The 15,584-nt window shown below is 36.2% G+C and overlaps 1 protein-coding gene across 4 annotated transcripts in view; it reads left to right on the forward strand.

The window, feature by feature from the left end:
* Positions 1-15,584, forward strand: part of SPATA6 (spermatogenesis associated 6) — a 150,835-nt gene that overhangs the window by 85,551 nt on the left and 49,700 nt on the right. For all 4 annotated transcript variants that reach the window (XM_032301777.1, XM_032301775.1, XM_032301776.1 and 1 more), the window contains 2 exons: positions 560-600; positions 14,319-14,503. In XM_032301777.1, coding sequence (XP_032157668.1) covers positions 560-600; positions 14,319-14,503 — 226 coding nt within the window. The remainder of the gene's footprint in view (positions 1-559; positions 601-14,318; positions 14,504-15,584) is intronic.

The raw sequence follows: 15,584 nt of genomic DNA on the forward strand, positions 1-15,584 counted from the left end.
TACAGGAGGTGCTAGTGACTGAACTGTATTATGGATGTATTTGTCACAAGGTCTGTACACCTGTGCTACCACACTCTAAAGCTGGTCCTCTTGCCAGTATACTCACTTGACTGTAGTGTAGACTCCCAAGAATGGGAACACTTGCAGTTTGGCAATACCTATCAAATACATATATTCAAATTATATTTCATCATAAACTGGCTTATCTACTAAAAATTATCCATTCCATGTAGGTGAATTGATTTAGCAACAAAAAAATTATTCTGGTCTATATTCTGATACCTCTAACTCCAATGAAAATAGTATTTGTGTAATCACCTAATTACTGAAGAATGGATACAGATTTTAGCTTAGTGTGTATCATCTTTACTCATATGGCATTGTTGAAGGATTTTAAGATACTTTTGAATACTGCTCTATGAAATTATAATCATAGAAATCAAAGAAATTATAAACAAATAAACATAGAAATTGTAGCAAAAATCAAAGATGAAACCAAATTTTCTTCTTTTTGATATGAAATATCTATAATTTAATTCTTTTGTACATCCTTTTTCAGATCATGCTCATCTTGGCTGCTACCGACCCAAGGATTATAAGGTATGTAAGTATAAATCACAGAATGATAATTGTCCTGGCTTTCACATAAAAGCCATAATGCACATAAATGTACATTTCTTATATATATGGTCAGAGATTATTGTAATCATTTAGTCAAGAAAATGGACAAACAATATTGTCATATCATAGAATATCATTATTTTGGCTACAATGTCAAGTGATAGAACAGACTTCTTATTGAATGTCTTTGTACAACAATTTGTGGTATATATACAATTACTTATTGAATGTGTTTGTGTATTTGTGTGTGAGAGACATAGACCAGAGAAATTGGTGGCTACTTTTAGTAATAACTTGCACAGTACTATTTCTCAACTTCATTCATAGACCATCCTTATAATTTTTAGAATATCTGCATGTAATTTGTGCTGTTTTCTTTAAATTCACTTTTTATTTACCTCACTACTATAAATGAAAAATCAGTATCTTATGCTTTAAATGGATGATTGCTGTAAAGGATACAGTGAAAACAAAACAATGTTACAAAGTTCTGGCTAGATAAACAAAACAATGTTACAAAGTTCTGGCTAGGTTGTTTTCCAAAAGCTCTGAGGCATGCTCTCTATTTCTTAAAATGGGATAAGCAAGGATAGAGAGGTGTAGGAAACATACCAATAGCTAACTGAAGGTTTCTGACTGAAAGAGAATTGAAAAGATAATATCTGTTTTCTTTTGTAATTCAGTGTTATTTAGTCTATGTCCATGTGCCATGTAAAATAATCCTGCATATCATCTAAAATCACTTTGGGTACCATAATAAATTATGTGCCATACTACTAATAGTTTGTGTCCTCCATTTTGATAAGTATCATCTCAGAGTTTGTCTTTTCTGTTCCTAAGTGAAAGCTTTTTGATAAGGTGTGTCAGTGTATTTGAGAAAAAAAAACAAAATCATAGCTTTCCTTATAATACCTTTGCTTATTTACTTGAAGACAATCTATTCTGTGTTTACTAGCACTGAACAGCATAGTTTGAGTACTTTGCCATGCTTTTGGGCATGATAAAGGAAGTATGGGACAGTTAAGTAATGAATCAAGGCAATGTATGACTAAGAACTCAAATCTAACAGAGTATCAGAATCATCTAGGTGGAACTTTTTAAAAAATTCATTCCAGGTACTAAATTGAAATTGTTGAGAAAGGAGACTGGAATTTTTAAATTTTTAACACATTTCCAGGTGATTCTGATGCAGCTCTCTTGCCATCTATCCAAGGATTGGCGTTTGAGAACCACTAGCATAGACTATGAGTATAGCATTGGTATTGGTGGAACTGTCTCTTGCATAGTGTGTGTATATGGCTGTGCCCTTGTTTAAGGCTGCTGCTGCAAGAGTGTGTGCTTGGCATAATTCACCTGTTGCAGATCTGGAATGTATTACACACACACACACACACACACACATACAAGCACACTGGTGTGTGTAATATATATGCATGTGTACACACATAGGTCAAAAAGCATAATATTCCTTATCTTGCAGGGTAGCCACCCTCATTTGGTCTACCTAAAGGATAAGCCTGTCTTTGTACATTTCCCTCAAGTTATGCTTGTATTTATTTACATCTTTATTTGCATCTTTGTTTAAAATATGCTTGTTTTCCTAATCTCTAAGTTCCAGGGTGGTAGGGACCTTACTGATCTGCTTATTGATAATTGCTAGTACCTAGAATATTAGCTGATATATGGTGTGGATTCCTAATATATGTGTATTGTGTGAACAATTTTTTTTTAAGATTTATTTAAGAGAGAGAGAAAGATAGAACAAGTGGGAGGGGCAGGGGAAAGGGAGAAAGAATCTCAGACAGACTGCCTTGAGTGTAAAGCCCAACTCCAGCATGACCTGAGCCAAAACCAAGAGTCATACGCTTAACCAACTGGGCCACCCAGGTGCCCTGTCTGAGTGGGTTGTTAAGAGAAAACAAGTAAACCAAATATATAAAAATACAGAATGGAGAGACAGGGATAAAGTTTATAAGCTACTAATCTTTATCTTATTAGAGTGACTGTAATCCAGCTCTATGTTGGCTGGTCCATTTAAAGATAAGTGTACAATCTTCTTTCCCACTTGAATTCTTTGAAAGAACTGAACTTTGTCTCCCACTATCATTTCTGGATTCTTCACTTTTAGGGTTAGAGTGAAGTTGATCATTCATACTATCCTTGTTAAAGCAGTAGGTGGTAAGTAAACTCACAGGATTATTTTTATATTCAAGGGGTAGATTTTCACTGAAATGCATATATAGCATTGAAGACTGCTAGCTTCTCTATGGAAAGAATGAACGTTCTTATAGGCACATAGTAGCTGGCTAATAAATATTCAGGGAATAGAACACTAGGATTTCTACAAGTAAAAAAAGTCATAAAGGTGGGAGTGCTTACAAAAAAATTTCTGGAAAAGGACTTTGCTTGAATCCTGTTCAGAAATATATTTTGCATAGACAAGAGAAAGAAAGCAATGTAAAAAAGTTTTAGGATTTATATATATATACAGGGTCCTGGGAGAAAAGAGAAAAGAGAAACAGCTAGTTTCGTTTGAGTAGAGGGTAGTACTGAGGGATAAAGGCTTTTTAACATCCTTACTTTTCTATTTTTCTTACATCTTCTTATCTCTATATCTGCTGCCTCCCCTTTTAAGATTTGTAGCTGTTTGATCATTATCTATTCTTTTGACCAAACTCAACTCTCTTTACCTTGGAAGCCTTATAACCCAACTGTTCTCATAAATGCTTGTATTCTTTTCACTTCTTTTTTTTTTAATTTTTTATTTTTTATAAACATATATTTTTATCCCCAGGGGTACAGGTGTGTGAATCGCCAGGTTTACACACTTCACAGCACTCACCAAAGCACATACCCTCCCCAATGTACATAACCCCATATTCTTTTCACTTCTACCATTACTCCCCTGAATCATTGACTTCTTCTCTCCAATGTAGTTCCAATATGCCTGTGTCGTAGGCATTCATTTAGTATATGGGCTCTCAGTGGAGATTGTACCACTCAGTGGAGTGTACCATCTCAGTGGAGATTGTCAAGGTGGCATTTAACAGGTACCATTATTACAGTAATTTAGGGGAAGTACTCTTGATATTTAATAATAAGGGATGCTAGATATTCTGTAATAGTGGGACAATGCCAAACGGTGAGGAATTTTTATGTCACACATGGTTTTTAGCTATCTCACCAACCATAATGGAGGTGAAAAACATGTTCATAGTTATTAGAACAATTCTAACTCTACATAAAACACAGGTACCTTTACATTGTTTTGAGATACATATTATAGGGATACAAGTATTTTATAAAGCTTATACCTTTGTTTTGTTAAAAATATGTGGTATAATATTACACTGTGATGAAGTATAGGGCAGCTCATTTATTTTCCTGGTTTTCTTGTATGGAATGGCTTATGATCTTCTTACATTTTAAAACTCCAAACTATTTATGTAAGTGACTGTAAGCATCCACTATGTTTTCTAGAATAGTCATGCTTGAGCATTTATGTATTAAAGTACATATTTTAGGTCATGTTCCATTAATTTCTCTTTATACTACAGTTAAGACAATTTGTTGATTTTTGATACATTTCATTTCAAGATATAAATGAAGGCAATACAAAATATTTGTTTTTAAATGAGAACTGTCTTAGTTTCGGCTACCATAATATATATCATAGACTGGGTGATTTAAATAAGAGAAATTTATTTTATCACAATTCTGGAGTCTATGAAGTACAAGATCAGGGTGCCAGCCAGTTTGGTACCTGGTGACAACTCTCTTCCTAGCTTGCAGACAGCTGCCTTTTCACCATGTCCTACATGGCAGAGAGACAGGAGTGCATGAGAGTGCAAGCTCCGGTATCTAAGAACAGTAACCCTTTCAGATTAGGACCTCACCCCAAAGACCTCATTTAACCTTAAATCCTTACTCCAAATGCAGTTAAGTGGGAGTTAGGACTTCAATATATGAATTTTCCAGAGACACAGTTTAGTCCATTGCAGGGACTTTGGGAGTGAAGGTTGAAAAATCAATGATGCCATATGTAATCAGTGTATGAGTAAATGAATGGATATACATCTAATAACAGAGTATTTCTGTTAATAGAACCCATTTTACCTGGGTCTTGATAAAGATATCCTTTCTAGCTTCAAATTTGCCTTCAGTGCTATTGATCATTTTGTTCTCTTGTTGATTCTGTAACACACAGTCCAACCTAAGTTCTACTTCTTCTCCTTCTCGTTTTCCATACATAATGTCATATTCTACTTTGTCAGAGAACATATCAGTCAGTTGTGGATGGAATTATCCTCCATTATCTTCATCTCTACTTCAGTCTTTCTGTTAATTTCCACTTTCTTTTTCCTTCTACTCTGCCTTCTTAATAACATTAACACCTTCTTTGCCTTTATTTATTTATTGGCTCCATCTCTTTTGACCACAAACATAATAATAAAAATCAAGTTAAATGTATATAATGGGTTCCAGTTTTAAAGCTTTTCATATGGATTATATCACTGGATTGCATGTAGCCTTATAATTAAACAATAATTTTTATTCCCATCTTAAATGACAGAAAACAAATTCTGCAGAGCTCCTGAAAAAGAACATACCTCTCAGTCTGCATCGCCCTATCTTTATCATCCTCTCTTTCTCCTTCTTTTTACTGCTAGACATTCAAATGAACATTGCTTCCACTTCTTTATCCATTACTTCTGAACTATTTGGGGAAAATGAATTTTATGAGAACTCTCAAGCCGGAAAGTTCTTATATTTCTTTGAAAGGGATAGGAAACCACCTTAGTGGAAGTGGAGAAGCAGACCTGGCTTTAGGCAAAGTTATGATATATGTGTGGAATATATGGTTGATTTAGAGTAGCCTTACATCACTCTTAGCATCCTCGAATGCCTAAGCATCGCTTTATTACACTGGGTGCCTCTTGGACTTAGAAGAATATGGATTTAATGTATCTTCCTAAACCCCTGAAAGTAAGTGTAATGTTTTGTTCATTTTATCCTCACTTGCTATCAGGCATATAGGTATCTGGTGGACACTTACATAATGTTTGAATTTATGAATAAATATCACATCAAGGTCAGGGTTTTCTGCTTGGATTTTTTATTCCCTACCACTTAGTTGTTCCTGCTGCTCCTGAACTTACACACTGTTCCCATGGTGTCGTCACTATCCTTCTCCAGGTCATGTCTGTATTTCTACTTCTGGATTTTTAACTCATACAATGTAATGCTAGAAGTTCTGAAACTTTACTATTTCAGTGTCTTAATGAAATGTAAGTGTATTTGTCATTAACAACACAGTGCATCTGTTTCTTAAAAGCCTGGCTGTGACCTAAGTCACATCTTATATTCCATTGACAAGAACTGGTCACATATCTAGAAGCACAGGAGGAAGAGTGGCCAGCAAGTAGAAACCTGGTTAGGCCGCTGATCCCGTTCATCTTATACCACATAAGAGGGAACACAAATTTTAGGGGACAGCTAACCGTATCTGACAGTCTGCCCCTCTGGACACAAAATATCTCTGCATACCTTTCTTCCCTCACATAGAACATACTCATGTCCTCCTCAAGAAAGACCACTCAAAGTTCCATGCAGGGGCACCTGTGTGGCTCCGTTGGCTCAAGTCATGGTCCTGGAGTCCGGGGATCGAGTCCTGCATGTGGCTCCCTGCTCAGGAGGGAGTCCGCTTCTCCCTCTGACCTCTCCCTGTCATGCTCTCTCCCCTTCTCACTCTCTCTAATAAATAAATAAAACCTTGGCCGGGGGGAGCTTCCATGCAATTACTTGAGTCTAGCTTGAAGGCCAGGATCTTTGGGTGATGGAGGGCCAGTCCATCAGACCTGCATTGGGTGACCTGTGAGTTGACATACTCTTTCCCCTCTCTCATATTCCCACCCTACCTGAACCCCATTTCTAATATACTCTGTTAGAGTAGGAACAGGATAGCTGAGAAAATGGGATACTTGGAAAAGGAAGAACTAGAAGGTAAAGAGCAATTGTCAGTCTGCAGCAATGCTGAATCCTGCCAGGCTTGCCATCCTGATAGCAGAAGGATTTCTTTGCATAGACATTGCTGAAATTATGGTGCTTACAACAGTAACTGTATGGTTAAAATTATAGTGTAAATACACGAAAACAACTTGAATCTAACTTGGAGGGGCTACAGACCTAAAGTGAGGCAAACACAGGAGTCTGGCAATATTGGCCAGTGGGTTGCTTGCATACTTTGTGCCTCCGGCCCCTTGTTGTCTCCAATGGGAGACCTGACACATCCATAGTTCTAGGAAGATGGAAGGTATGGGAGCAATTTCTCCTAAAGGTATGTTTTCCCAAGGAGAAAACAAGAAAAAAAACCTAAAGACGTTTTCATGATATTTTGACAAGTGACACAGGTCAGTTTTATAGTAAAAAAGGATTGTGATGTGGCCTGTTCACCCATGGGCCTGACTGGAGGATGGATTTAGTAGCTTAATGTTTTGTTCATTTTCCCATGACCTTCCTCTTAAAGACTCACAAAAAGAAATGACAAAGATAGAGACATATAAGTATTGTTAATGAAAGACAGACTTCCACTGGGGATATGAGTTTTCAGACCTGATCACATAATGAAAAGATTACTAAAGGTTCTGCATTCCTTGAAGACAAAGCAAGCATTTGGGAAGTTGAGCAAAAGGAAGTCCGAGCCCAGCCTCAACACCAAGATTCACTCACCTCACTATGTAGTCAGAGAAACTCCCAGGAGGGAAGCTCGAGAAGTCTCAGAAAAATAAAGTTTCTATATTGAAGGTCTTCACTGTGGTAGCAAGGGTATATCTATTAATATCTTAATGGGCTTCTAGGATTGTCTACTACCAAATCACCAGAAGTCCAGCACAATAACTGAATAGTCTGTTGATACCAAGCAAAACTGGGTTTGTGACATAATGCAGTAAGGGAAAGCCATCACCTTGACAGTTGGAGTAGTGTCTCTGAAAGGGGAAGGTTAAGGGCAGGTACTTATAGGGTTTTGGGGTCTGAACTCCAGTGTTTCAAGGTAGGGCTTTTACTGAGGGAATCTAATTGACAAAGTCTGTGATATAAAAGTTTAGGATTGGGGCACCTGGGTGGCTCAGTGGGTTAAGCCACTGCCTTCGGCTCAGGTCATGATCTCAGGGTCCTGGGATCCAGCCCCGTGTCGGGCTCTCTGCTCAGCAGGGAGCCTGCTTCCTCCTCTCTCTCTGCTGCCTCTCTGCCTGCTTATGATCTCTGTCTGTCAAATAAATAAATAAATAAAAATTTAAAAAAAAAGTTTAGGATTAATGGACACAAAGATTGGGGTCTTAAAGCAAGTCTTGACAAGTGAACAGTTTATTTGGTAAGGAAGGGTTTGTCCATTTCAATGATCTGTCCTGAGAAGGGAATTGTTTGCCCAGATTAAGAATCTATTGTTTCGAGAAGGAAGTTGATTGATAATTGAGCAGACTGCTTTCAGGTAAATGACTTATGGGAATGTCCTGAAGCAAATGATGGTTATTTACTGGTTTGTAACATAATTTTTTGGGGCAAGAATTTCCTTAAATTCATGGTCAAGTCATGTTCAGGTAAGTGGGCCTCATTTCTCTGTTCTGATAGTTATACCATGTGAATGCAGGTGGTCTCAGTTCTCATGTGGCTCACTAAAGTTATAAATGCTTTGCCATCAATGTGTTGCACATTTTTTGTTAGATATATTCCTAGAAACCTTTTAGTTTTGGTTCCTACTATAAAGAATATTTTATGTAAAATTACCTTTTTGTGTATTTTATTGATATGTAGGTTTGAAGTTGATTTTTGTATAACATTCTTATCATAGCTATTCTTGAATTTTTTAATAGAAGAAACTGCAAATAATCATCTGCAAATAATGAATTTTATTTCTGCTATTGAAATTATTTCTCTATCTTAACTGATTAGAATCTTCAATATGATGTTCAGTAAAAGCAGTAATAGTGGATGTGACAGAGACATTTATTGCTTATTTGTTATTCATGTCCTCTTCCATCCTTTCAAGCCCTCTTTCAGGTATATAGGGCCTACTCTCTCTGGGCTATGAAGGAAAATTACGTGGATCCCTTCCAGGGTGAAGCGTAAATGAATGGGTATGAACTCTCTCTCATTGCAGTGATAATGAGGCCTCATGTTCTGGATCATACAGCCATAAGTTGTTCAGAGTGCCTCATCAAAACAGTCCTTGGACAGTTTTGTGAAGTGTAATTTCTCTTGCTAACCTCTATTACTGTAAAGCACAGGGGGAAATGAACCTTTATTATGTTAAGCCACTGATTTTCAAACTTAATTTGCTACTGCAACATAGCCTAATACAGTGTGCCTTCTTGTCTTGATCCTGTCTTTGATAGGCTCATGTCTAAGGTTTCACACCTTTGAATGTTATTTGCAGTAGATTTTTGTTAAATATCCTTTAACAAGTTAACAAAGTTCTTTTTGAAATTCCCTGTTTGCAAAGAATGTTTTTTTGATTATAAATGGATGTTGAATATTATCAAACGCCTTTTTTGCAGCATCTATTGAGTTGATTAATAGATTTTCTAATATTAGCCTATCCTTGTATACTTTGAGTAAACCCAATCTGGTCACGTTATGTTCTTTTTCTTTAATGTTACTAAATTTAATTTTTTAATATTTTATTTAACATTTTGTCCATAGATGGCTTCTAGTAAGGGTGCTCTGTAATTACCCTTCTGCTATCCATTAGTGATTTGGTAGCATTATTATGATTGCATCATAAAATTAATTGGAGATGTCTTTTTTCTTTGAGGACAGTTTGTTCCTGAGCTCTATATTTTGGGTTGTTAGTAAATCAGATTGTGAGACCATCTTCTGTGAGACCTTCCTTTTAGGTATCCTGAGGGGCTTGGGCTCTGGGAGTTTTCCACTTGGGAGATCTGCCGTAGGTCTCTCGTATGTCACTGGCCCGAGACCCCCTTACTTGGTAGCTATTCTACTTTGCTTCAGTTTCCTCTGCTATGAAGTACAGAGGATTAAAATATCTACCCCATAAGACTGTTGTGGGGATGAAACAAGTTATTTATATAAATGCATAGAATAGTGGTCTAAGAAGGGACACACACACACACACACACACACACACACACAAACAAGGATTGATCTATTTAAGGAATGACTTATCACTTTCATTGCATTATTTTAGAATTTCTTCTGAATCCTCCAGTGTAAAGGAAGTACATCTTACTAAAACCAAACCAGATAGTTGAGCGTAAGGATTTTTAAACTAGATAAGATAGGATTGATTACTTACTTGAAATAGGATTCACTAAGGAATTTTCTTGGCAAAACTGAGAAACTGCTCTTAGTTACCAATATCTGTTTCTGTCTTCTTCTTCTTCTTCTTTTTTGGGGGGGGGGGGATTTATTTATTTGGGAGGGAGCACAATCAGGGAGGGGAGCTGGTGGAGGAGAGAGAGGATCCCAAGTAGGCTCCCTACTGAGTGTGGAGCCTTATGTGGGGCTTGATCTCATGACCCTGAGATCATGACCTGAAACCAAAAGTTGGAGCCTAACAGACTATGCCACCAGGTGTCCCTGCTTCTCTCTCTTTGGATGAGAACTGTACTTTCTTATCATCAAAGCAATACCTATACTGAACTTTTTTCCTGCACTCCTTATTCTCAACTACTTCCCAGCTAATTCCGTTAGAATTATTTTTATTTATTTCTTAAATTTTATGCCCCACAACAAAGGAGAAGTTTTAAAGCATGTTGTTGACTACCAGGCACTAAGTAACTTTCAACAGATACTTGATGGATAAGTGAATTTCCTGTTTCCCATTATACTTAGTAGTTAATTCTTCCTTCTATTAATTGGATCTTGAAGTTCCTATAAATATAAAATGTTATGGGGCGTCTGGGTGACTCAGTTGGTTAAGCCTCTGCCTTCAGCTCATGTCATGATCTCAGGGTCCTGGGATCGAGTTCCACATTGGGCTCCCTGCTCAGCGGAGAGCCTGCTTCTCCCTCTCCCTCTGCCTGTCACTCTTCCTACTTGTGCTCTCTCTTAGTCTCTCTGTCAAATAAATAAATAAAATCTTAAAAAAAAAAAATATATATATATATATATAAATGTTATGGCCATTAATATGATTTAACTTATCAGATTATCATGTAAACAACTTTACAGGAATCTCATTTCATGAGTATAGTATAACCAGACCTTTAAATATCACAAGTTTAAAAAGTGTGTCATTTCCATCATTACATTTATGAAATTACAATTAATTTTATATATGAAGCTTTTCTATTTACAACAGTTTTAGATTGGGTCAAAAATACTAAATTTTTTATCTTGATACATTTTAACATTTTGAAATTGTTACATATTTGAGGTCTCGGCATTTAAAGGATAATTTCCATAAATGTAAAAAAAAAAAGAACTTTATGCTGAAACATGAAGATTGCTATAAACAGAGGACATAAATATTATTCTGTCTCATGAGCTACACCCTCTGCTTTGTGTTTTCACTAGTCTTACCACATTTTTGTGGCAAACCTGGGAGATCATTTGCCTGGTTTATAGATAAGGAAAAACTTGGAGGGGAAATGACCTGCTCAGGCAGGGATTTGAACCCAAGTCTTTGGACTGTAAGCCAGTGTTCTTGAGGAATCATCCAGGAAAGGAACTCTTCTGTAATGAGCCAAAAACATTAATATTCCATTTGATTTCTGAAGTGAATAAGTACCCTATGGAAAACTCATAAGAGCTATGGAAATGTTTCTTAAGCTAAGGTTTAAGACTGAAAGTTTGAAATGGATTCTTATCAAAGACTCACCCCCTCATTATACATTTCAGTCCTCTGTTTAGATATAAAACATTACAGTACAAATATTTACTCTAATTCCATGCAAAGTCTACATCCTGGCGGTGATCCCATTGCACAGTTACTTGTTATAGACCTCTTTAGTTCTAATTTGCTTCCTCTTTGTTGTGTCAGTACTTGTTTGTTCATGTCTGCCGTCATGGATTGTAACTTCTTTGAGGTTTTGTCTGTGATATTTATTTTTATCAAAAATATATTGTGTATTTATCTGTGTCTTTTACCATGTTCAATACTTTTTACATAAAATATGCTTAATAAATGTTGAATAGTATTGAGTTATGGCGTGCACACACACACTCTCTCTCTCTCTCTCTCTCAAATATATAAGTAAAATCTTTAAAAAAAAAAAAAAGAAATTAACAAAGAGAACACAATCTCTCTAGCATAAGCCAAGGAGCTCGTATTTGGATATAACTCTAGAAACAGTATTACAGCACTTTTTCTTTCTTTCCTGTCTCTCTTATATATACTCTTAACATTTGTTGACCATGGATCTCTTTGATCTTTTTTTTTTTTTTGACATTCACTGTGCTTTTACTTCATCTCTGTGAACAGCTAACAGTGGAACAATTTTCGATTTTTTTATTCAGTCTACATCATATATTTCTTGATCAGTTATTTGGGACTGTAACTGAGCCATTTGAATTACATGCTATTTTGTTCTAGGATTGAAAGCTTGATTCAGCTCACTGCTGACTCATCATATGTTGCTATAATTCTGGAAAACAGTGAAAATTGTGGTAGTATTGAAGCAAAAGTTGTATTGGACTGGTAGTTCAATAATAAAGGACTTACATTTATTGTATAACTAATTCATATACCTAGGTATTCTATAAAATACTTTAAATTGTAGATGATCTATAAGATATATATATCTTACAGTAGCTATAAGATAGCTGTTATTAACCCTATTTTACATATGAGGGAAATGAGTCTGTGAAAGATTAGTTAGCTTTTCTAAAGATCAAATTGACCTCCTTTAAGGTCAGATATTTACCAAGTAATACTTCTAGGACATTGACTCATAAAGGCAGGGACTTTGTTGTGTTCAATGCCATTGTCCCAATACTTAAAATAGTGGCTGGAGGTTAGATGTTTATTAAATGAATGCAGTTCCCCTCTCTCATTCTCTCTTGAACTCAACTCCAGATTATCACTCCCATCACTCCATCAGTGCTACTCTTGCTGATGTTACTGATGACCTTCCAATTGCTAAAATACAAAGGTCTATTTGCAGTGCTTTCTAATTTGATTTATCAGAGGTATTTAACTCAGTTACTCCTCTTACTTGAAACGCTTTCTCTCAGCTGACAACACATTCTCCTGTTTCTTCCCCTTCTTCCCTGGTCACTCCTTAGTCTCATGTTTCCTTCTTACCTTCTCAGCCTCTCAGAGTATTCCTAGGACTCTGTCTTCAGATGTTTTCTTCTTTCTATTTATGCTCTCTTCCATGGTGATACCATGCAGTTCCCTGTATTTTTATTCTGGACTCTTCTCCTGAATTCTGCTCCTCTGTGTTGTGATTAATAAATTAATATGTGAAGCTCAACATGTCCAAAAGACAGACTCTTAACATCCTTCCACCCTTCCAGTTGGAATAACTAAATCATACGGACTCAACTCTTCAGGTTGATTAGGCTGAAAGACTGGTGTTATCTTTGACATCCAGTCCATCAGCAAATCCTGTTGGCTCTATCTTTCAAATGCCTTTTGAGTCTAATCACATTTCACCTCCATTATCACTCTGATCCAGTCCAACATCCTTTTCCATATTTTATTGTAATCATTTCCAAGCTGATTTCCCTGCCTCTGCCCTTGGAACCTCTGTAGACAGTTCTTAACACAGTAGCCAGGGAGAACTCATTTAAAACAAAAACAAAAACAAAAACAAAAAACAGTCACAACATAGAAGCCTAAATCCTTTAAATCTACCTTTTTAACTTCACTGCCTACTATTTAGTTCAGTGTTGTTGGTTTCTTTGCTATTTCTAATATACCAGGCCATGCTCTCCACCCCACCTCACAGGGTCTTTAATTTTTTTTTTTCCCTCTTTTGGAATGATCTTCCTATAGATGTCCCCATGACTTATGTCTTGTGTTCTTTACTAAGGTCTTCAGGTCTTTACTCCTTAGATCTTTACTAAGATATTCTCTTTCTCTGTGAGGTCCCCATTGATTATCCTATTTAAAATTGCAACTCCTTCCTTCTATACCCCTCCCACACCACCCATCAGCACTTCTTATCCCCTTCCCTGCTTTATTTTCTTCTCATGCTACTTACCATCCTTAGGCATACTATATATTTTACTTATTTACCTTGGTATGTGTGTGTTTTTAAAACTATATTCTTAGTGGAATGTAAAGTTTATTAGAATCGAAGTTCCACATAGTAAGGGTAGGAATTAATTTTTCTGTCCTGACTTACTCATTTGTTCCCAGAACAAATGAATCAATGTGTGAGTATTGGGGTGGAATTCTGTTCTGATTGACCTCATAGCTAAACTGGGCTATAATTAGTTTCTGTGTATTGTCCTTTGTTTTATATGTACACCCCTACCTTTACCCCACTACTACTCAAAGGCCCTTGGAATTGATAAGGTTTTATAAGTTTTAGACATGTAGAATGAACAATCCAGATATATTCAGTATTTAATCTTAAAATGATAATGATGACTGCTACATTCTGAAATTTACCTTTAAGTACAGCTATGACATTATACTTTTTTTTTAACTCTTAAAAATGTTCTCAGGTTGTGTGTATGTATAATATTACCACATTTATTGGTGTATACAAATATTTTTTAAACAGGTTATCAGGACACCCCATGGGAGAGACTTTGATGAGTCTTTGGAAAGGTGTGATGAGTACTTAAGCTCACGGTCATGTAGCAAGCCCCAGCATTCAGCAAGGACCTTACTCGTCCATTCAGCACCCTCAACGATGCCAAAGCATTCTCCCAGCCCTGTGTTAAATCGAGCTTCTCTCAGGGAAAGGTAAAGCTTAGTCTCTCTTTCTGTACTAATTTTTTTGAATAATCATCATTAGAAAAGACAAGGCAGCACTTATGTATGTGAAATGATTATTCATACAAGTATAATTCGATCTTTTATTAAAGGGCTTAATTTTTGTTTAGAACATGACATAATACATATTATATGGTACTAGATACTCCTCCCCAACCCAGTCCTCTTGAAGTAAGTTTATTAATTATTGACGAGTTTATTAATTAGAGTCACTTAAACCCTAATTAAATACTGTAATTCAGGGGTGCCTGGGTGGCTAAGTTGGTTAAGCGACTGCCTTCGGCTCAGGTCATGATCTTGGAGTCCCAGGATCAAATACCACATCGGGCTTCCTGCTTGGCAGGGAGTCTGCTTCTCCCTCTGACCCCTCCCCTCTCATGCTGTCTTTCTCCCTCTCTCTGTCTCTCAAATAAATAAATAAATAAAATCTTTAAATACTGTAATTCATGAAAGTGAAAAATAGCACACGTTGGTTTCTTTTCAAGAGACTCATAGGGATTTAACATATGAATATGGCTAATGCATAAAAATAGCATAGGTTATACTTTCCTTTTAGTGGTAATGATGATGCCATATATCGTTGGTATATGGTACCTGATTTCCTCAAACAACCCCCCCGCAACTCCCCAGGAAATCTTAACCATGTAAAGATTCCAGCCGTCCTTCTAAAAAACCTTGGGCAACCAAAGTTAGACACTTGTTACAACTGAATGTGAAAGAAATAATTCCTCTTTATTGGTTTTTGTCATTGTTAAATTCAAGTTGGAAATTCCTTGCCTCACTCACTAATAGTAATGTAGAAAACAGAGTTGTCATAAATTAAAAAAAAAAAACTTTAGTTAAAAAATTTTATAGAAATTTGAACACCTAAGAGAAATGTTATCAACAAATGGAAATAAAATATGTCTTTACAGATGGTATAAAAAAGCTAATGTAACACACTAAATTTGTACGGCTTATTACAACCATTGGACATAATTGACAAAATTTAAACTAAATGTATAGTCTGTCAGAAAGTTCATCTCAAAACTGATGATCTGAGCAAGAGTGT

Source organism: Mustela erminea, chromosome 10 (assembly GCF_009829155.1).
Source record: "Mustela erminea isolate mMusErm1 chromosome 10, mMusErm1.Pri, whole genome shotgun sequence".
NCBI classification, from domain to species: Eukaryota; Metazoa; Chordata; class Mammalia; order Carnivora; family Mustelidae; genus Mustela; species Mustela erminea.